This window comes from Sparus aurata, chromosome 16 (assembly GCF_900880675.1).
Source record: "Sparus aurata chromosome 16, fSpaAur1.1, whole genome shotgun sequence".
NCBI lineage: Eukaryota > Metazoa > Chordata > Actinopteri > Spariformes > Sparidae > Sparus > Sparus aurata.
The window spans coordinates 24,626,625-24,647,611 of record NC_044202.1 but is presented as its reverse complement, the minus strand read 5'-3'; the positions used below and the strand labels follow the sequence as shown (position 1 = coordinate 24,647,611).

General features: G+C 42.3%; 1 protein-coding gene across 1 annotated transcript in view; it reads right to left on the bottom strand.

Moving 5' to 3' along the window:
- Positions 1-20,987, bottom strand: part of ralgapa1 (Ral GTPase activating protein catalytic subunit alpha 1) — a 48,356-nt gene that overhangs the window by 7,099 nt on the left and 20,270 nt on the right. The window contains exons 19-40 of the mRNA XM_030391856.1: positions 18,236-20,098; positions 14,339-14,463; positions 14,014-14,248; positions 13,622-13,804; positions 12,785-12,955; positions 12,490-12,683; positions 12,306-12,404; positions 11,997-12,152; positions 11,712-11,840; positions 11,463-11,588; positions 10,626-10,684; positions 9,846-9,954; positions 8,132-8,242; positions 7,825-7,893; positions 7,574-7,711; positions 7,245-7,428; positions 6,065-6,183; positions 5,841-5,960; positions 3,536-4,166; positions 3,167-3,282; positions 2,174-2,298; positions 104-175 (exon numbers count right to left, since the gene is read on the bottom strand). Coding sequence (XP_030247716.1) covers positions 104-175; positions 2,174-2,298; positions 3,167-3,282; positions 3,536-4,166; positions 5,841-5,960; positions 6,065-6,183; positions 7,245-7,428; positions 7,574-7,711; positions 7,825-7,893; positions 8,132-8,242; positions 9,846-9,954; positions 10,626-10,684; positions 11,463-11,588; positions 11,712-11,840; positions 11,997-12,152; positions 12,306-12,404; positions 12,490-12,683; positions 12,785-12,955; positions 13,622-13,804; positions 14,014-14,248; positions 14,339-14,463; positions 18,236-20,098 — 5,134 coding nt within the window. The remainder of the gene's footprint in view (positions 1-103; positions 176-2,173; positions 2,299-3,166; positions 3,283-3,535; positions 4,167-5,840; positions 5,961-6,064; positions 6,184-7,244; positions 7,429-7,573; positions 7,712-7,824; positions 7,894-8,131; positions 8,243-9,845; positions 9,955-10,625; positions 10,685-11,462; positions 11,589-11,711; positions 11,841-11,996; positions 12,153-12,305; positions 12,405-12,489; positions 12,684-12,784; positions 12,956-13,621; positions 13,805-14,013; positions 14,249-14,338; positions 14,464-18,235; positions 20,099-20,987) is intronic.

Sequence of the window (20,987 nt, the reverse complement as noted above, 5' to 3'; positions counted from 1 at the left end):
TTCAAACTAGTGTCTAACTAAAACCTGAACGAAAAGATTGAAAGAAAGGAGGGAACAGGGAATGCAGCAAGCCACATAAAGTGCTTGACCTATATTTTCTTACCACTGCCGTGAGTCCAGGTTCTTCAGCTCTCTCAGTAACTTCTCATTCTTCCTCAACAAATGAAAGTTACTCCTGTAAGATACAAATAAATGCACAAGTTAGGAATAATTATCAAAGTTAAACCTGCATCTCTACCATCATCTGGCGACCACTGGTGTTTCTCTTAATTGGCTAGTTGCTTGTCACTACTTCCTAGCAGATAATGGAGAAAAAGACACATTCAGACAATAGAGACAATAGAAATGCTCAGGGTTAAGAACAACAAGAGAAAAAAAACACAGATAAGAAAAGTGGTGATCTTTAAGGTTTCAAAATATGTGTAATCTCTAAAATTATATTTATGTGTAGTTTTCACATAGACTGCAGAACATTGCTTCAAACAAGCCATCCTCAGAGATAAATAAGGTCAAGACAAACAATGCACAAAAAACACTTAGGAACTAAGTCACATATAACCAAATGTTATGGTTATGTTTTCTGTCCGAACATCGGACAAGCACTTCTGTGTTTCAACTCTGGCCTGACAAATATAGATCACTGCATTTTATTATTCCTGCAAACATAAATGAGAAAATACTCACTATCTCTAACCACAGCTAGATTGATCACCACTTTCACGCTCCAACAGAAAAGGACTAAACAAAAGCCTTTTATACCAACTAACAAATCTATAGACGGTTCAAAATGTCCCTGTGACCAGCCACCAACCTCCATGTCGCTCATATAAAACCAAGACAGACAGTGAGCAGAGAGGCTTGGAGTGGACTGATAATGACACGTCATTCTTTTCACTCTTAGAGGGGGGAAAAAAAGAGTGAAAGAGCGAGAGATAAATAGAGAGAGAGAGAGACAGCAATTTGCTCTTTATTAAACTGATACTTGGTAATGGCCTCATTCTCTGCTCTCAAAGACTCCATTTACACCCTGGATTATAGGGAAAAGCATAAAAGGATACACACACACACACACACACACACACACACGAATGCACGCGCACAGATGACTGTCAGTATCTTAGTGTACGTAATGTCCTGTATAAATACCTGGAGAGACGTACAGGGACAATAATAGATGATTATTATAGTCATTTCTTCTCTTTCCTTCTCATCTGTCTATCCTCGTTTGCTCGACCCAACATTTTTAATTTTCGCCTTCTTGTTTTCTGATTTTGGCTCCATTTCTTTTCTCATTTTCTTATTCTCACTCTCCATCTACATGGGCCTTTTTCATTCTGTTTTCTCATTCACCGCTCCTCCCACCATCATTTTCTTCTTCAACTACTGCCTTTTATTCTAACTCCAAATGGGTTGAGTTTGATCAATAGAGTACTATACTCATTATCACACTCTCGGCTACACAGACCCACACACGCACGCGCACTGTGTTAAGAAGTCTATTGTGCAGGCTGAATGCAGACGCTGTAATTCCCTGGATAAAGTATAAAGAGCGATGAGTGTCCATTAGCAGGCCAGACACATTTAAAGTGATACCTTGACATTGTGTATTTTAAACCCAGAGTCATTGAGAAGATGAAATGCTGTACCGTCTGAATATGAAAACGTGGTATCTAATCAGCACAAAAGGCAAATTTGAAAATTTTAGTCTCATTTGCCTTCAACAGGCATTTGGTTTGTTCTTGAGGAGACAGAAATTAATAAAAGACTCCCCATACATTAACCATAAAAAAACTGAAAACTCCATCTCCATTTTTCTTTTAATTAAAAGCTGAAATTATTATTATAGTGAAAGCTTGTCCTAGAGATTTGTGTGCAGCATGCACACAGTGGAGACTCTCATGGTTAAATGAAGCCCACTTTTTCCCCAAGTAGATTCTCCATAAAAATAAAATGAAAAATGGAAAAGTTAAGAATGTCTTAATAATGATACAAAAGAAATCTCTGAACTTTGTTGGAAGTCATTCTCCTGACACTTATACTCATAACACTTTGATACAAAAGGGCATATATTATCATATTTACATGAATGTTAGTGTAGTTTTCAAAAGATAGTAAAAAAAAATATCACATTTTCACAGTTTTTTTGTACATGTATGTCAGCTGCTGGTCTCACCTCTTCTCCCAGGAGTTGAGTCCCAGTATGTTGATCAGTAGTCTGCAGTAGTAGAAGGCTGACTGTGGCGTCTGAGTCTCTGGCTCAGTCTGCTGCACTGCTCTCATGTTCAACTCCTCACCTCTCTGAAACATTCAGCAATTCAGTTTCACGCACAAAAGTAAGGGATGAAAAAAAGAAACATCATGGAAATTAAACTGAATGCTGCATGACTGAAGAGAAATACATTTGATTCTATTTTGGCAATGTCAGTCACAACATTATGATGCCAATATAAGCAAACTGAGTCAAACTATAACCAGAATAGAAAGGCCAAGACCCAAAAACTACACTTTATTGTTGTTGGATTTTGCAGAATGATTTACTGTTATCAATGAAAAATAAATAAATGTGTCAAAGTGATTCTATTCTTGACATACTAGCTACCTTAAAATGGCCTGACCAAATCCCACTGTAGTGTTCAGAACAGTGAGAACAGCTTTGACTGCAGTTGAAGTATGACCCCTATTCCAATAAAGTTGGGACAACTTTATTCAATGTTTTACCTGGTCAACTTTACTGATTTTTATTTTGAAGCTGATTCTGAATTTAATGTGTTAAACATAAGTTTGGATAGGGGCAACAAAAGACTGGGAATGCTGTGGAACGCTCCAGAAACACCTGTCTGAAACATGTTCCACTGGTAAACAGCTTTGTTGGCAACGGGTGATAGTATCATGATTGGAATAAAAGAGGCATCCTCAAACGGTACGGTAAACACAACTGGCTTGTGCATGACTGAATTCTGATTGAATTTACATTCTACACACCATCCCAACATTCAGGGCTGCATTACTGTGAAGCAGTATTAGTCCAATTACATATGATGGCGAGTGCTGCACTTTTGAACTGACAGTATTTGAGTTTCCACTTCATCAGGGTATGCTGGAAGTTCATCTCAAAGATCCAAATATAAAACTCTTTTTTATCAATATGGATGAGGGCAATGCGTACATGAAGGACAAACTCTCTTTCTTCAGCGCTCTGCTTCAGGATGGCATTGATCACATCGTTTTCCTGCTTTTCTGAAACACATGCTGGAGGAGGGGCTGGAATGTTAAGCGGCATGCCTATGGAAACCAACCAGACGACAAAGTTAGCTGTAAACAACCTGACATCTTCTGTGTTGTTGTGTGAAACTATGTAGAATTCAGAACAACTGTTAGCTGTAAACTATTTAAAAGCTTCCTTTCAAATATTGGCCTTCAAAGAGCCTTAAACACAGTATGTGATTTTTATATACTGTAGGATAATTAACAAAATTAGAAGACCAATAAAAGTGTACAAAAGGTACTCGTTGTGTTTGTGATATGGTGTGTATACCTGCTCTCTGTAGACATTCAGGACTTGAGTAGCCCAGATACTGCAGCATTTCATCCAGTGCATCGTCCCCCTCCGTCAGTGAGTCCCATGCTGGCACCGCCTCCCGACACACGCGTTTAGCCAATGGCGGAGCAAGAAGCTGTTCCAAGCCCGACTCGTCTCGATCCCCCTCCCCATCCATCCTCTGCTCATTCTTCTCCTCCAGCTCCTCCACTTCCTCGTCTCCTCCAACTCCTCTTTGATCTCCCTTCTCTTCCTCAGTGACCTTTTCTTCTTCCTCCTCATCCCCCTCTCCCTGAAACTCTTGCCTTTCACCTTCCACCCCTTTTCCTCCCTCCTCTGCCTCCCTATCCACCTGCCCATCCTCTTCGCTGTCTTCTCTCACTCCCATCTTTTTCAGTGGACCTCCTGGTGGGGTGTGTAAATGAAGATTCGCACTGTGAGGTGATTGTGTGTGTGACAAAAATGTGTGTGTTGGGCTGTTCGGGGAACATGGTGGAGGCCCGTAGAGAACAGCAGAATCCCAGGAGTGTTTTCCTGCTACATCTCGGATGATGACACGAACGCAAGCGGGAGCAGAGGACAAACCGGCCGTCATTCCGCCTCCTGGTACACCAGACTCGGATCGGATCTGGAAAATAGAGAAGGGACACCAAATGTACCAAATATTAAGTAATAACGCCACAGCATCTTTATTTTACTATAAAGTGAAACTCAAGCCTTCTTTAAAAACTTTCATAACCTTATGTTTCCTCTTTCCTTTAAAACTTCTAAAAACACCAAAGAAAATCAATAAACCTTTTTAACCTGATATTTGATTTACCTGTGCAACCCAAACTACAATGCTAAATGGAAAAATCTGGATCTTAACCAGCTGAATCTATCACTCCTAGCATTACTTGGAGATAAAAATGTATCCTATTTGCATAAAGAAAACCTAAATTGCTGGAAAAAAGAACAGTCTTAAACATTTGGTTTGGTGAATGTCATGAAATAAAATTGGAAAATCAAATGAAATTGTTACGATGGGTGGCACATGATAAAGATTTTAAACCTGCCCAAAGGCATCACAACATACTTTCCAACTTCTGATAAAGGGGGATTAGTTAACTACCAAAAACTAAAAGACAAATATCACCTGGAAAAACAAGATTACTTCAGGTACCTTCAGGTCAGAGCTCACTTTAATGGTAATATAAAAGACAGAAGATTGCAACACAGACCTACTTAACATCCTGATTGATGCATACAAATCCAGGCTCAACTGAAAACTGAACGCTACAATCTATTCTCATAGTTCCTCTTATAGTTACAAAATGTGATTTCGACACTTTATATCAAATCTAAATGGGAGAAAGAAGCTAAAGTAACGATCTCAGAAGAGGATTGGCTGAACATTTGTAAAAACATCTGCTAGCTTTGCCGGATTTCAATCGAAAAGACAACACAACTCACCACTCTCCTGCAGCAGCTTGCTCGTTGTTGGGAAGCCCTGACTAGTCGATTACCGAGTGCATTTAGAAATGCTCAATTCCGTTCTTTTCCCTGTCAGCTCACGATAATAACTGTTATAAACTGGTAGGCAAGACACATATGAACTTTGATTGCATTTCCATGGAGTAATAATCATACATTTTCATCCTTGAGCTGCAGAACTCTACTGCACTCGGTAATCGACTTGTCAGGGCTTTCCCACAATGAAGCAAGCTGCTGCAGGAGAGTGGTGACTTGTGTTGTCTTTTCAATAGAATCAGGCAAAGCTAGCAGATGTTTGATGCCTTGAACTATGTGCTGGGACCCTATTTGTACTGTTGCTGAAGTCTGGTGCTGTTCTGAGCATTACTGAGTCTGAGTCTTACTCTGTGTCACGGTGTGTTAGACAATGGATTAAACTTACGGCGGAATATCCATTTAAATGTAACAGAGTGCTTGACGGGTGCACATAAAGTACCATACTGTCAATTACAACAAGAATTTCAAACACAGATAAAATGAACAAAATGTGTCCGACCAACATAAACCCATTAGTCTAATAAGTAAAAAAAATTACCAGCCCACAAAGTTTGTGTTTTCAAGGACTTTTTCAAATGTGACACAGACTAAGCTGATCTTACACTGTGGGGTGTTGGTTCCACAGTATTGAACCTAAACACTGAACACATAATCTTCCTTGTCACATTTGGTTGCTGGACCTTAGAGTTTGAACAAAACCATCAGACATCTAAAGCAGAGTCAAACCAAAGTTGACTTCAGCTTTGGCTTAGAAACATACAATGTAATGTGAAAATATTTCAGCTGAGGTTACCTGATATACTGAGAGCAGCGTGGAGCCATTCAGAACCAGAAACTGTAGGTTTGGTGAATGAAAAAGCTCTGGTCCAAGATCTGCACTCTCACAGAATGGGTTGTCTTGGTTTTCACACACCTAGAAAACATGGATGGATTTTTATTCCCTTTAAGACAAAAAAAGTCATCGTCACCATATATTTGTACCATTATTAGCATCAAACACACACACAGTAACAGTACCTGACTGGACAGAGTAGCAGGCCCCCCAGACATTGGATAATGTCCTAGGTGGTTGACCAAGTGTGTGATAACTGTTCTGGCTGCGATGGAAACCAGGCCCTGCTGAATACGGCTACGAACTGCAGAGACAGAAATATAGAAACAGTCAGAGAAAATAATGTAGGGTACCAGATATTGAAAGTCAAATTCTTTATTTCTTGGTTTTATTGTTTTGTTGGCTGAAATGTGTAACTTTTACTGACTTGATATTTAGGCTACAAGTTGCGGCAAAACTTCAGGATTCACAGTGAAAAACTAAGGAGCTGTACGGACACACATCGAGCTTGTACATAGTTTGCCCCATGCTGAGGAGAAGCCAATGCCATCACACACTGTGCTGTCAACAGTTCCCAGCTAATCAACATCATTACACACACACTGTGACACACACACACTTTCCAACAGCTCCTTATTGACAGATCTGTGTGCAGAGTACAGATATGTATTGACCAGACATTCTCAATGACTACCTAAACCTCAGGAGAGTTCTGGAGGAAAAAGAAAAAGAGGTAAAGACAAAAGAACAGGAAACATTTTTGAAAAAAAATTGAGATAAAGTGAGAAGACTATTAGCAGATAATGTTACAAAAAAAGGAAGTGAGGCACTGAAGACGAGAAGATACAAAAATGAGAAGAAGGGAGAGAGGAAGAGAGGAGAGGCATGGTCTATCCAGGTGCTCCAGTCATTAGACTAGACTGTGTTCTGGTGGACCACAGCAGGGGACAATACACACTCTCACACGGATGTAGACAAGTGCGCGCGCCCACCCACCCACCCACCCACCCACCCACACACACACACACACACACACACACACACACACACACACACACACACACACACACACACACACACACACACACACACACACACACACACACACACACACACACACACACACACACGCACCTAACTTTCTCCAAGGTTAGTGGTTTGGTGGATGGCTCGGGGTCATTTCATCACAGATATTGTGTGTTTGTGTTACAGATAAATACTTGTGCAGTCTTGTATGTCTTCAATATATTTGGGACCATTTGATTAGTAACATAGTGATAGAGACTGACCTTGATTACATCAATAAAGACACCAAATGATGGTTCAGTAAGCTGTTTAGTGTGTCTCTGATGTTAGATAGAATACCTTCTGTGACAGGCTGCAGTTTGCTGGAGCGTTCAGAGTCTGGGCTATGCAGGGGTTCTGGTTCTCGGAGGCTCTCTAACGGCAGGAATGGGTCGTAGTCTGGACTCAGTAGGTCTGAGAGCTGCAGTGGGTAATACTTGGGACTGTTGAAAGACTGGGCTCCGTACACACAACCGTGTAATACCTAGACGATTTTTCAAAGGGAAAGGACAATTTTGAAATTGACTTTGATTAAAAAACAAGGTGTTTTTAATATGATTCTTCATAAATAAAAATTACACACAAACACACACACACACACACACACACACACACACACACGCACATACCTTATATATACAGCTGAGCAGAGTCTTGGTGGGCTGGTCCTTCTCTGGGGGGCTACGTGTTTGAACAGGTCGAAGAAGAGACTTTGGAGGCAGAGCCATTACCCAGTCCAACAGACACAACAGGAGGGATACTACCAGCTGCGACACACACACGGGCAAACACAAGTATGAAGTTACTTTAGCTGAATGTGTATTATAGTGAGAAAATGTGACAGAAGGCTGGGGTAAGGGCTTTTGTGTGTCTATGTTACCCTCTTATCCAGTTCATGAGGAGAAGACTCAGTAGCAGGAAGCAAGTATGTGATGGTGGCGATCAAAATCTGAGAAAATTAAATCAGACAAAAATTGTTAAAAACACCATGTTAAAGCTACTATCAGCACAAGAAAATGGAGATTAAAAAAGAAAAGTAAAGCCAATATGAGGATATATGACATTATATCTACAAATGAAAGCAGAGCTAACCACTACAAAGCAGTGAGAATGACGGCACCAAGAACTTGATGAACAATAAATTAATATTCCAATAATCCTTAAGTGTGCCATGAGTAATGTCTCACCTCCACGATCTTCTTTGGAGTGTCGGGGGGAAATTTCTGTAAATGATCCACGTGACTGATCAGGAGGTGAAGGACGTCCGATGCCACCAGTGCTACATTCTTATTAGGGTACTGGGTGATGAAACACACAAGAGAACTTGTGTCAGCTTTAGGGTTACATGGATCTTTATTTTGACTTTTAGGTGAGGAAATGCTGTATGTCAAAGAATAGGTTCTACCTAACATTTGTCTTTATAATATATAATGTATAATACGTACAAGGAGGACAAGAGAAGTGGAAGAAGTTGCTCTGCATGGAAATATGACAATCCCTCAAGCTTTATGTGTGTGTGTGTGTGTGTTTGCATATCACAAGGCCCATGTCTGAGGCTACTGGCTGCTGGTATGAAGGCAAGAGATGCAAAGGAGGACAAGATGTGTGTGTATATATGTGCTACTGATAGTATGTGTGTGTGTGTGTGTGTGTGTGTGTGTGTGTGTGTGTGTGTGTGTGTGTGTGTGTCTGCATGTGTGTGACACAGCTTGCAGCATTCCCTCTGGATTAGTCTCCTATCTGAAGAAGGACCAAACATATTGACAGTCCAGGGTTTGCTCCCAGGAGTAGGTGAATGCAAGTGTGTGTGTGTTGCTGTAATGTCTTAGCGGGCCATTGGCTGCCGATACACAAGCTAGGGATTCCAAGGTGGAAAAGGTATGCGTGTGTGTGTGTGTGTGTGTGTGTGTGTGTCCATCTAGTGCCACTTGGCTGTAGATGAGACAGTAAATGTTGGACAGTATTATTCTGGTCCACAGGCCTCCCAGACTAGTTGCCTGAAACAGACAAATCCAACCGAGGCAATTTCACCAGCACTTACAATCATCTCCAACAATGTTTTCCATCATACTTTGGCTCCTTGCAGCCAGCCATGTTAAACACATCAACATTCCAAATGTCTACTTTTCAGGCACTATTGTGGTGCATTTACACTCACTGTAACCAGCTTCATCCTCCATCTTTAAAGCATAGATTTGAATCCCATCAGTTACTTCATGATGTCTTGTGTTTACGATTAAATGCATTGGAAGAAAAATAATTCTTACATAGTGCGCATGATATGATCACTTTGAAGTTCAAGCCATAAAACGATGGATCGGGCTAGGCTAAATATCCAACAAAGAAAAATTCTGGGCAAAAGTTTAGTTCTCTCATTGTGTGGCATCAGACAAAAAGAGTTGCATCCCAAGCAACACCTGATTTTTTACATGAACTTGCTTTACTGAATTCAATTGAAACCAACAATAGCATTTTAAACTAGCTTATCTATTCAATGGCTGCATATGTTATTTTAGTTGATCAACAAATTCTATCGATGTTGCGATGTTTTAACTACAGTAGGTCTAATTAAACATCCAGACAGTAGAGGAACAGATGTGTATACACTCCAGTGTTGTGTAGATCAGTCAGCAGTCCATTTGATACAGATTTATTGCTTTGGTCTGATCCCATTGGATCACAGAGAAACAGTGCCAAGGTCAGCAGGGACAAAGCTTGAGAACAGACAAAGGCCAAAGGCTGCATGAGAGAACCTTATTCAGCTGGGTTGAAATGTAATCCCTTTTTCCAATTTATATTTCAATGACCAATTTATAGTTTATGATTAAAGTTCAGGAAGGTCAAGTTCAGAGGCTGGATATCAACCAAATATCTTAAAAGCAGTGCGTAGTTGTAACTGACCTTAAGAGTCACACAGATGACGTTGAGGGCATCTTTGATCTGTGGATGTTGAGTCCCACGAGCCAGCTCCTCACACAGCCAGATACCCAGACTGCACAGAGCCACACACCTAACGAAACAAACCAAATACACACCCTGAGCAACCTGCGAACACCTGCTGCAGTTATACACATATACACATACAAAGAGCCACACCCATTCTGTATTGGGATCAATAAACACAGGATTACAGCACACTTTTACACATGTGTTTATGAGTTATGATGTTAATATGGTCAGTATCAGCCTTATATGATGGCGGGTAACTTTCACTTAACACTTTGTAAAAATGGTCTATTCTTATGTAACAAATTAAGGGATGCATGATAATTTATAGGCCTGATAACTGAAAATGTATAGTGTCAGCTTTGGTACAACAAAGAAAAAGGAGGACAAGGTGAAGTAGGAGAATGAAAAGAAGAATGAGAAGAAGATGACGAAGAAGGTGAAGAAAAAGAAGAAGACAAAAAAACACGAGGACAAAGAAGAGGATGAAGGTAAAAGATGAAGAAGAGGAAGGGCAGGATGCTGCTATGACATCGAACTGCAACACATGGGAGGGAGAGAGCCAAACATGTCATCTCAAGTTCTTTATAGTCAATATTGAGGAGCCAATATACTAATAAGCAACTGCTTAATATGTGTACCCTAGTATAGTACAGTGATCCCATAAAACCATATTGGTAAGCAGTAAACATAAACAGGCGTCATCAGATGCCCTGCTGTTACATCAACACTTGCCTGGCAGGAGCAGAGGGTTCGTCCCTGGCAGAGGTCAGGATGGTCTTGATAACATGCTCCTAAAAAACAGAGCATACAGACAAACTCAACAGATTTACCTAAAACAACACAAACCACTGATTCCTTTTAATAGCTACACACTGTGAACCATCTTTTAAAGCCCCCACACACAAAGTAAACCTTTACTCCAGGTGTGCATAATGAAGTGAAGTGAAGTGATTCAAAATACATCACACACACATGCTGCGCTAATGGACACACAGGCATGACACCAACTTATCTATACACACAATTTCAGACACATTCACACACTCCCTGGTCCCGTCCCTCTGGTCTGTGTTAATGACCGCTTACTCATTCAAAACAAGCTTCTGCCTTGTAAGGAACCACAGACACCAGTGAGAGGAACTGAGATGCTGCCACGCATGGCATTAACGGTTTACACAGCAGCAACAACAACAATAACAACATTACTCCCATAGCTCTGAACTGTTACAGGAATAACTGATGAGACATTAACCTATTAGTTTGTTTCTAAGGCACCCTATAGAGAGCAGAAATGTGTGGTGGACTGACCTGAATTAAACACAAAGTAGATCAAGTTTGGTGAAATGTTTGACCCACTGCTGTGGGGGAAATCAGTTTAAGGGGATGTTAATGTATTGATTGAGCAAGGGTAGTGTGTCTGTGACAGAGATGGATGAAGAGATGGACTCTAAGTTTGTTTTTGGCATAATTCCTCTCTTCTTCCTGTTCCACTGTCACAAAGAATAATGATACTGCCCACTGACATAGGCATGATATCTTTATTCAGCCCTCAGACCGAGCTCCGTCTACCTTGACGTCAGGGAACTTGGTGAGCACCACGTCGGCTGTGGTGGGATGGAGGGCTGGGAGCTCCCCATACAAGTTGGGAAAACACACCAGTGACCCAAGCAGGATCTGGGCCTCTACTCTTGGAGCCTGAAAAGAAGGACAGATGGCAATGACAACAAAGTAGCGATAGGGACAGAAGAGTTATCACATCTGTATGCCAGCAGGTGGGTCACACTGTGTTTGCACTGATAACTGCTCTGTGATTCTTACATTGAGTGATGAGCAGGTGGTGACTCGAGAAGCTGCAATGATGAAGTCCAGGATCAGCATGGTGGCTCCAGGAAGGCCGATACTGAAGAACCTGGGGCTGCAGTGTTTTATGATTGTGTTCACGATGTCCTGTTGAAACCACACAGTTCTTTTTAAAATACCATGACGAAACATACATACTTTGTCTATTAAGTGGCACATGAATCATGGAAATATGTTTTTCAGTGCCCTAAAATATTGTCTTGTAAAAATACAAGCGGATACAGAAGATGGTCTGTGCTCTACCTGATCTTGGTGCAGCAATCCTTGATGCATGATGTTGTAAAAGTGTGTGAGAAAGTCTGTGTTTGGGGAAACATCTTGCCGTCTCTTCATGATCCTGCAGATCAGCTTGTAGGCATGGAGCTTCCCCTGCTTGTAACGCTCTGTCAGCATGGTGGCCTGCGGGGGAAAACACATACACAGAAATATACATACATTTAAGTGAACATAAACAAGTATAGTAAAAGTAACATGTAAAGAAAAACAGGGTCTTTTTCTCATGTGTAACTAGATCTCAATATGATGATTATCACAGGTCTCAGTCACACCAACCTTAAAGAGCCAAGGCGTGAGGATCCTCAGGGGTGGGATCAGAACAGGGGGAGGGGGAGATGACTGGTTGTCCAGAGAAATGCCTAAATTATCTCTTATCTGAAAAGGAAAGTGTCACTTTTACACACACACACAAAAAGCATTGTCTTATAATTGTGAAGTACTCCTATGCGTCAGTACACACCTTGGCCAGGTTTTGCCACAGCTCACACAGATAGTCGAAGACCTGAGCATGGATCTCAGGGTCTTTGATGGTATTGACATCACCCAGGATACCAAGCATTCTGCGCCACATAACCGTGGCAACATCTGCATGCCATCCAGTTAGAGAGCCACCCGCCATCACACTGCAGTCCTCGCTGGGGAACTCACTGGTTTCTAGAATCAATCAATGAATCGATCAGGATCCATTCGGCCTCTCATTCACAGCTGAGACCTTATGAGAAAGAGGTACATATCTATGTGTGAGTGAGTATTACCGAGGTCATCAGGAGTCTGCAGGACAGAGTTGTGGAGCTTCTGGTCCAGCTGTAGGTGTGTGTGTGAGTGGGAGTGTGCGTGATCAGTGTGTTCTGCTGTCAGTGTGGCTGGTGAGGGCGTCTGGGAGCGAGAGCCGCCAAGGGAATGCATGGGAGACGCACTCTCAGAACCTGGACAAAGAAATACACAAAAATAAAAGAGGACATTACACATAACTGTGTCTCAGACAAACTGCAAGTTTTGGTAATCTCAAGTCATCATTCTCGTTAGTCTGTGTCCCAACCACAAAGTTATGTCTCCAAACGAACATTAGTTAAAGTATTGTTATCAATGAGAAAGTATCAAAGCGTGCATTTTAAATGAAAGATGTGTGCGCTTTGAAATAACTTGATGACTTTCTACCTGAAAGTTATGTAAACAAACATTGTGATTGGCTCTTTTAAGAGTTACCAGACAAATTGTAAAGCTGCTGTTTGTTAAAGTAATATTATGTAGCTGACTAATGCAAGGTTTCATCACTATGATGATCATCAACCACCTTGTATTTCTCTAACATGATATGTGAAATGTGCAGCACACCTACAGCAATGCCTAGGTGTACTGACTGTTTAGAGCGCAGCACACATCTTTAAAAGTTTATCATGATGTGTTTAAATTTTAACATCCATGTGCAAAGGAACCTACTAACTGTAATTGTTTTGAAGAAACTGATATTAACATATAATTCTCTATGTGGTATAGTATGTAATATCTAGGCTGTAAGTGTGTGTACACATGAACATTTAAGCTGCTGAAATAATACAGAAGCTGGGGGGAAATTTATTGTATGTACACACCAGTAACAGTGACAGTGTGGCTGAGGCTGCTGGTCTCCGAGTCGAGGTGAAGTGTCGTCAAACTGGCTACTTCATGTTCATCACAGGCCCCGCCCCCTCCCAGGCTGTCCTGGTCCAGTGAGCTGCCTCGGCCTCCTCCTCCAGATCCAGCTCCTCCTCCTGCTTCTGTACTGAAAGTGAAATCTACGGAAAAAAATGTTGTACATTGTACATTTATCAGGGCTTATATATTGTTATTTTACAAGGTCTCTACATCAAAGGAAATCATGGAAACACTTACTTGCACACCCTGGTTTATGCTTACAGTTTATGTTAGTTATCATTATAGAGTTTAAAGCATTTTAAAACGTGTTAATTTATTAGGAGAAGACAGCTGATGTTTTGATTCTTACTATCAAACTTGCAGGTGGAGTACTGAAATGCATTAAAGGAGTCTGACTGGCTGTCTGAGCTGATGACATCAGAACCACTGGCGCTTGCAGGTGACGTCCACTCAGAGGGAACCCCGGGATCATCAATAGGACGGAGATCATCTGAGGGACGAGACCCAGGACTCTGACCTGCCTCGAGGAGCTCCGGCAGGTCCCTGGGAACCTCCAGACTTCCCGGGCTGCTGCCACGACGGCCCTTGGTATTTACAAAACACGTTGCACCTTAAGATTTTTTACACTGGAGACCATAATCTTTGATCAGTCTGTGTCCATGTGTTGTACTCACTGCTGTTCCTTTGGCCCTCAGCCTCTCCTGGATAAACTCATCCATTAGGTCCGAAAAGTTTGGGTTGGCGCTTCCTACGTCGCTTGAGACTGGACGAGCCTTCTGGACAACCTCCTCTTTGGTGACTAGAGGCAGATATATATGATGATGGTCAAAGCCAAAGAGTTGCCACACACACGCACACACACACACACACACACACACACACACACACACACACACACAGAAATAATAGAAAAATGGACGAATATTCACAAATGCGCACAGGGACAGGTGAGATATTGATAAAAATATTGGTAAAGAAATTCACAAACACACGGATGGCCAGTGACAGATCTATACCCTTACAAACAGCTCAGAGACACAAAACTGAGTAACAACTTTTAGGAGTTTGTTCATTATGTAACTGAGTCTGACTTCCATGAAGTAGATCATTTGTACTATCTGTATTGTTTATCATAGATGTGGTGAGCATTTGTTTTTAAATTGAGCCTCTTTCACTTCATTTCTAAATTACCGCTGCTGATAGTTCATTGTTCAGAAACTGGTGCTTCTTCCTTTGAATCATAAGAGCAGTCCTGATGTGTATGTACTGTAGGCCCTAAAGTTAACAAAAGACTGGTAATTTAAAAAAAAAAAAGCCACAACACAGCAGGCACACCCACCAGAAAAGCAATGCAGGAGTTAATTCACACCATGCACAGAGAGCGAGAGAGAGTCATCACCTTGTTAGGTCCAAACAGGCAGCATGTCAGACGCCTACATTAGTGCAGTTATGGTTACTATGAGTTATGCTGCTGTTAGCTTGGTAGCAATGACAGTGGTCAGTATGATTTTGTTCACTCCGAGAGCAGAGAACATCGATAAATCTCAAATCAGATGAAAGTGAATATACTACCTACAGTACTGACCAAATAATCTACCGAACATGTGGCTGACTGAGCGGAAGAGCCCGTTAACATCCACGGCCCAACATCAGGATTTAGATCAATAAAGCTCCGTTACCAAACACCGAATGGAAATCTTTACTTTGTTGCAACCTACTGGATGTAAATTTCACCTTGGGTCACTTGCCACAGAACAAGACAGGCTGTGTTCAAACTGCAATGCCCTGCAGGTGCAATCTTAAATCAGACATGGCGAGACACTGTGTGTCCCAGATGTGGTCAGATGTGCAACAAAGTTTAAACTTTCAAACCACCGAGGTCAGTGCAAAACACAAAAATTAATTTCTGTAATTTAAGTTTTGGTTGCTTATTCAAGAATCAGCTTTTCACATCAGACAGAGGGAACTGAAGTTAGCAGCAAAGAAGGTTTACCTACAACAAACTTAAATTTGTTCAGGTGAACTGAGCATAATATTCTCAAGCATTAACCTTTAATATTACTGTGCAACAATTAGTATTTGATCACAATATCTCTTATAGGCTTTATGTTAAGAAACATGAAAATAGCTGATTGTAGGTAAGCTATTAGACTGAATGGTTATTTGCCAAGACATTGCCAACAACAGAAATGAGACTTCAAATATTACGATATGTTGGCATGAATAATAAGAACCCAATCTACTTCTCAGTTACATAATTGTATCAATAAAAGCCCATTAAATTAATAACTTAAATGTATTTCCGTCCAGGACCACAGCATGAAAGCGCTGGTGTTGCAATTCACATAAAAAGTAGCATTGAAAAGCTAAGCTGTGATGTTAGCTTACAGTTCACTATTGTATTTTTGCCCTCTAACAAGGTGTTATGGACTTGACAACTTGTTTCTGCAGATCTGTGCGCTAAATACTTGCATGTCCTGTATATGCTCAGCCCATCAGCATGTGGACATTTTTCTGTGAGTAATGCTGACATCCTACAGCGTTGAATGTTCAACAATGACTCCACAAAGCTCTCCAAAGCAATATTGTAGCCTCTCTTGCTAACCAACTAGCTGCTGACGAATGAGTGATTGCTTTTCTATAAATCCAAAAGGATCCAAAAGAGAATCCAAAACGCTGCACAACTGACTAAGCTACACTACTGATAGCACTGCTCAGCAGGGCAGAACAGAGAACCGAAAAGACTGACAGAGAAGGCAGAATTCCCGTTTTCGTTCTTGTGATATTTAAAAAAAATTGCATGACAATTAGATGGGGTAACAGCTACTGAACTACAAACTACTGGAAGTTGATGTTTTTTGAAAACAGCACCTGTTTTAACAAATCATTAGTGACGACACAGCGCATATGGGGGTGGACACCCCAACGCTTTTGCTTGCAGTTCGGAGCTAATGTGAGGATGAACGTACGGAATTACAAAGTACAGCAGGGCACACAGTACTGCCGCACTATGTGGACAAAGGATATACGTTTCAATGTCGATTCATCTTTCGCTGAAGACTTGAATGAGAAATGTGTACATATCTTCCTTTCACTCTAATTGGCTGAGCATAGACATGCACATTTTTAGTACTGCGATCTGTGAAGTTGTGTGGTTAAGCTCCACCTGTGTTCATAGAACAAGGATAACGCAGAACCATCAGCAGTCAGAGTTTAAGTAGTTCAACACACAGCCAGACAACAGACAACCAGGCAGTCACGGCACAATATCGAGTTTTAGTCTGCGTGGAGTACCAGATGATGGACTACATTCACTGTGAATTCAAGTAAGGCTGCTGTAAATATTGTTGATCCACGTAATAATCTTATTTTAAATATGAAATATCACCGTCAAACTAATTCTGGTTTCTACAGTATGTGACAAATTCCACACATCTGGCACAAAAGTAGACAAACAAATGAACGACTGGCAGGTGCTCAAGATGGCGAGCAACACACCTAAATAAAGTAAGAAAAAAATTAAGAATATGGCTGTGCAACAGTATTCCACATCAAGACAGGTTTTACGGATAAATCGGTATGCTCAAATTAAACATCTGACAATTTGGATACAATTACTGAAACCCAGAGCTACAGTCACCTACCCTCAGAATTAGAATGAATAGAAAAATGGTATTAATGTAATGCTGATTCAAACGTGCACCAATTATCATTTTTGATATCATCTTGTGGCAGTGTACAAGGCAAATAACCATTCAAGATTGTGGATTTGAAGTGCATACCTTTTCTTATCCATTCAAATTCTATGTGAATAGACTATTAGTAAGATAGCCCTTCTTTAATAAGGTCTTATGCTGCACTCTAGTGGTCTGAGAATGAACTACAGCAATATGTTTACATATAAATGTTGCCTCTGCTGTAGGCTCCTCTTAAATATTCAACATCATTCATTTTCCTTCATAAACTGAACTTTCTTCATCTAAATGCACCAAAGCCTGCCCCAGGCTTTCTGTGAGGTATTATATACGCCAAGTCTGTTTTCTTTTTTATCAGATCTTTTATCTTTTATACAGGCAGTTGTATTTTTCTGTCGTTTCCTCCTGCGCAGGTGAAGAGGGCCGGCGTCCACGGAGGCGAAGAAGGCACAAGGAGGCCGCATGCAACATCGAGGAGAGGGAGGAGGGGTTGGAGGAGAGGGAGGAGTAGGAGAAGGGGTTAAATTCCCAAAGCCCTGAGAAGAAAGAGGACAGGAGGAGGAGGGAGGGAGCTTCCGAGGTAGAGGAACAGGTGGGAAGGTATGGTAGGCGGGGGGGGTCCTTGACAGGAGGCAGGCTGGAGGAGGGGCTACGTTCAAGAGGAAACACATCAACAGGGAGTTTGAATTTCAGTCCAGTAGCAAGATGATGAGTGTCAGCCAAAAAATATCATTCCATCATAACAAACCAGTTGAAAACAGCCAAAAAGGAAAAGAGAGCTGCTGGTGTTTGTGTGTTGGTGGGTTTTTGTCTTTCCAAACTTGTTGTTGTATCTGTTGTGTCCTTTGTGAGCGCTTCGTTCGTTGCAATCCTCACCTGGCGTGGTCGTCTTTCGTCCAAAGTAGCCCAGGACGTGGGAGTAGAGGTCTCTTAGCGATGCGTCACCTGTGGCAGCGCGGCCCTGTCGCTGTGGCGACGAGCCTTGGGATGACCCCTGACCTCGGGGCCGAGGCTTTGAGGACAGAGCATGAACAACAGTCTTGTATACGCCACCAAGGAGAGCCCCCTGGTGGTGTCGTGAGGCAGTGCTTCCGGGCTCCTGGGAGCGTGAGCGGGAGGCTCGCGATCGCAAGGCTGAACGTCCCAGGCGACCACGCACCCCTGACGACACGCCAGAGAAACCTGAACTGCTTGACTGCATCTCTGAGTGAGCCTCAGAGCCCAGGTAGGCTCCTGCAGAGGATCCAGAGTGTTGCTTGTCCTTGTCCCCTCCTGTGCCGGCCCTGCTTTCCAGGCCTCCTGCTACTGCGGGGCTCCCTGCCCCGCAGCTATCCATAACAGTCCCGGTAGCTAATTTCTCATGTGCCCCTGCTCTATGGCTTATCCCGGCTACAGACCCAAACTTACCTGCACCCCCTGCTCCCAGCTTGGCACCTGACCCTGCCCCAGCTCCGGCCCCAGGCCTCTCCCCAGCTGAGTGGCTGTGTGTGTGGAAGTGACTCAGGCGGCGTAGCCTGGCTTTCCAGTGGGCCTCTTTATTCTCAAGGGGGTTGTGGAACTGGACCGACTCAGTTGAGGGCCGGAAGCTGACATGAACACCCCCAGAATGGTGCCTCTTGTTGCTACTACGTGACAACTTGGCCTTAGTTGTGTCAGAAGTGTGGGGAGTTTGATTTAATTCAGATTCTACAGTGTTAGTTTCTTGTCTAATGACACTGGACCTCTCTTTTGCTGCTGCTTCTTTATCATCTTGCTTCTCTTCTCCTTTTTCTCTCAACATGTCACAGTTCCCTTCCCATCCTGCTGCCCTTCCTGTGTTTCCTCCAACTTTTATGTCCCCAGTGTGTCTTTCTAAGCTAGCACTCCCCCTAGAATTAGGTGATGGCCATTGGCACTGCAACTCTAGGCACTCGTAGATGCTCAGCTGCTCTCCCTCATTCTCCTCTGTTGAATCAACACTGCTATGTCTCACAGATTTACTTACCTGTCTGTCCTCTCTCACCACCTGTCTTGCCTCTCCAACCTGTCCTGTGTGTTCCATTTGTGTTCTAGCTACCCCTGTTTGCACAGGCACAGGTGTAGTTACAGCACTGTTCTCTAGACTATGACCAGGACTAGCTTTCTCTCCTGCCTCCTCCTTCCTCTCAACTGCTTTGTGAGTGAGGTAGTCCCTAATCGAGGAGAACAAATCATCCTCCTCCACTGCAGCCCCGATTTCTCCCTCTTCCACATCGATTTCCTTTTCAGATGAACAGGCGAAGGCAGAACCCCAGTCGCTTACCCAATCAGAACTAGAACATTCCCTTTGAGTGCCAATCTGGTGCCAGAACTGGTCATTAACACTAGCATCACCTTGCCCCTCTGAGGACGAGACAACAACACCATTAGACAAGGTAAAAGGGGTGGGAGAGAGGGAAGTGGAGGGGTTTGGGGGTGCTTGAGCTGTGTGGCTTTTGTCTGCGAGTAAGGAAGAACTTGTGGAATATTGGTGGGGAGGGGTTGGGATCGTAGCGAGATCCCTCTGAGGGTCTTCACCTTTGACCCGCTCTGCGATAAAAGGCTCCATGATGTCAGAGGCACTGCTGCTCCTGGCGAGGGAGGAAGGGGCTGGGCCATCCAGGTCACAAGCTACTCCCTGGAAGACCTCAGAACATGAGTTGGGAGGAGCGTCATCGCTCTGGGAGGAGTGGCGCATCCGAGACGTGCGGGATGTCAGCGCGATTGGCGGGTCCTCGAGGTCTGTTAATTGGGGGAACATGAAGGAACGGGAGTGAGGTTAGAGAAGGGGTTGGTGGGAAAGGATCACACATATGCAGACATACACACCCTTTAATGTGAACAAAGACCACAAAAACCATCTAGACATAAATGAAACATAGACATTATTGCGGAGGTTGAGAAAACGTTATTTATGCACCCTGGATACAGCAAACAACAACAAAATGAGATGCATTAATGTTGGCTTTAATTTGTTAATCTTCTATGTCTACATAACACAAAATATCACACACACCAAATATAAAACACACAAATAAAACATTTTTTTAATTAAAATCAGAGGATATGATAAAGTAAAGTCATCTCCACTGTCTACAGAACGGAAGGGTAGAAGTCGAATTAAAAGCCATCCTTAAAAAATTGGCATCAAACTAAATACCAGTCAACATCCATGATAGGGGGATCAACAGGAAAGGCATCGAAACAATGGGAAAATAAATGCTTATAACGGGCAACAAAGAGTGCAGTCAGAAAGAGGTGAAGACATGACAGAGGGACATGTGCAGACAGACAGGTGACAAACAGATGCAGATTAACAGGCAGAGAGACAAGTAGACAGCAAAACAGATAGGTCGAGATCCCTGCACACATCAGACACAGTGACACATAATTGGTCTCCATCTACCTGTCAAAAATGTCCAATTCACATCAAATAGTTGGTATAGAAACAGTAGAAATAGTTAGTGTCAAACTGACAATGACAGATTATTTGGTATTGGCAAGGGAATATTTCATTCTCCCTCTGGGCAAAATGTACCAAATAATGTTCAAACGACGACAAGAACCAGAACAGCTTTAGGACAACATACTGTAAATCATAGACAAAATTAAGACAACAGGCCAACTTGGG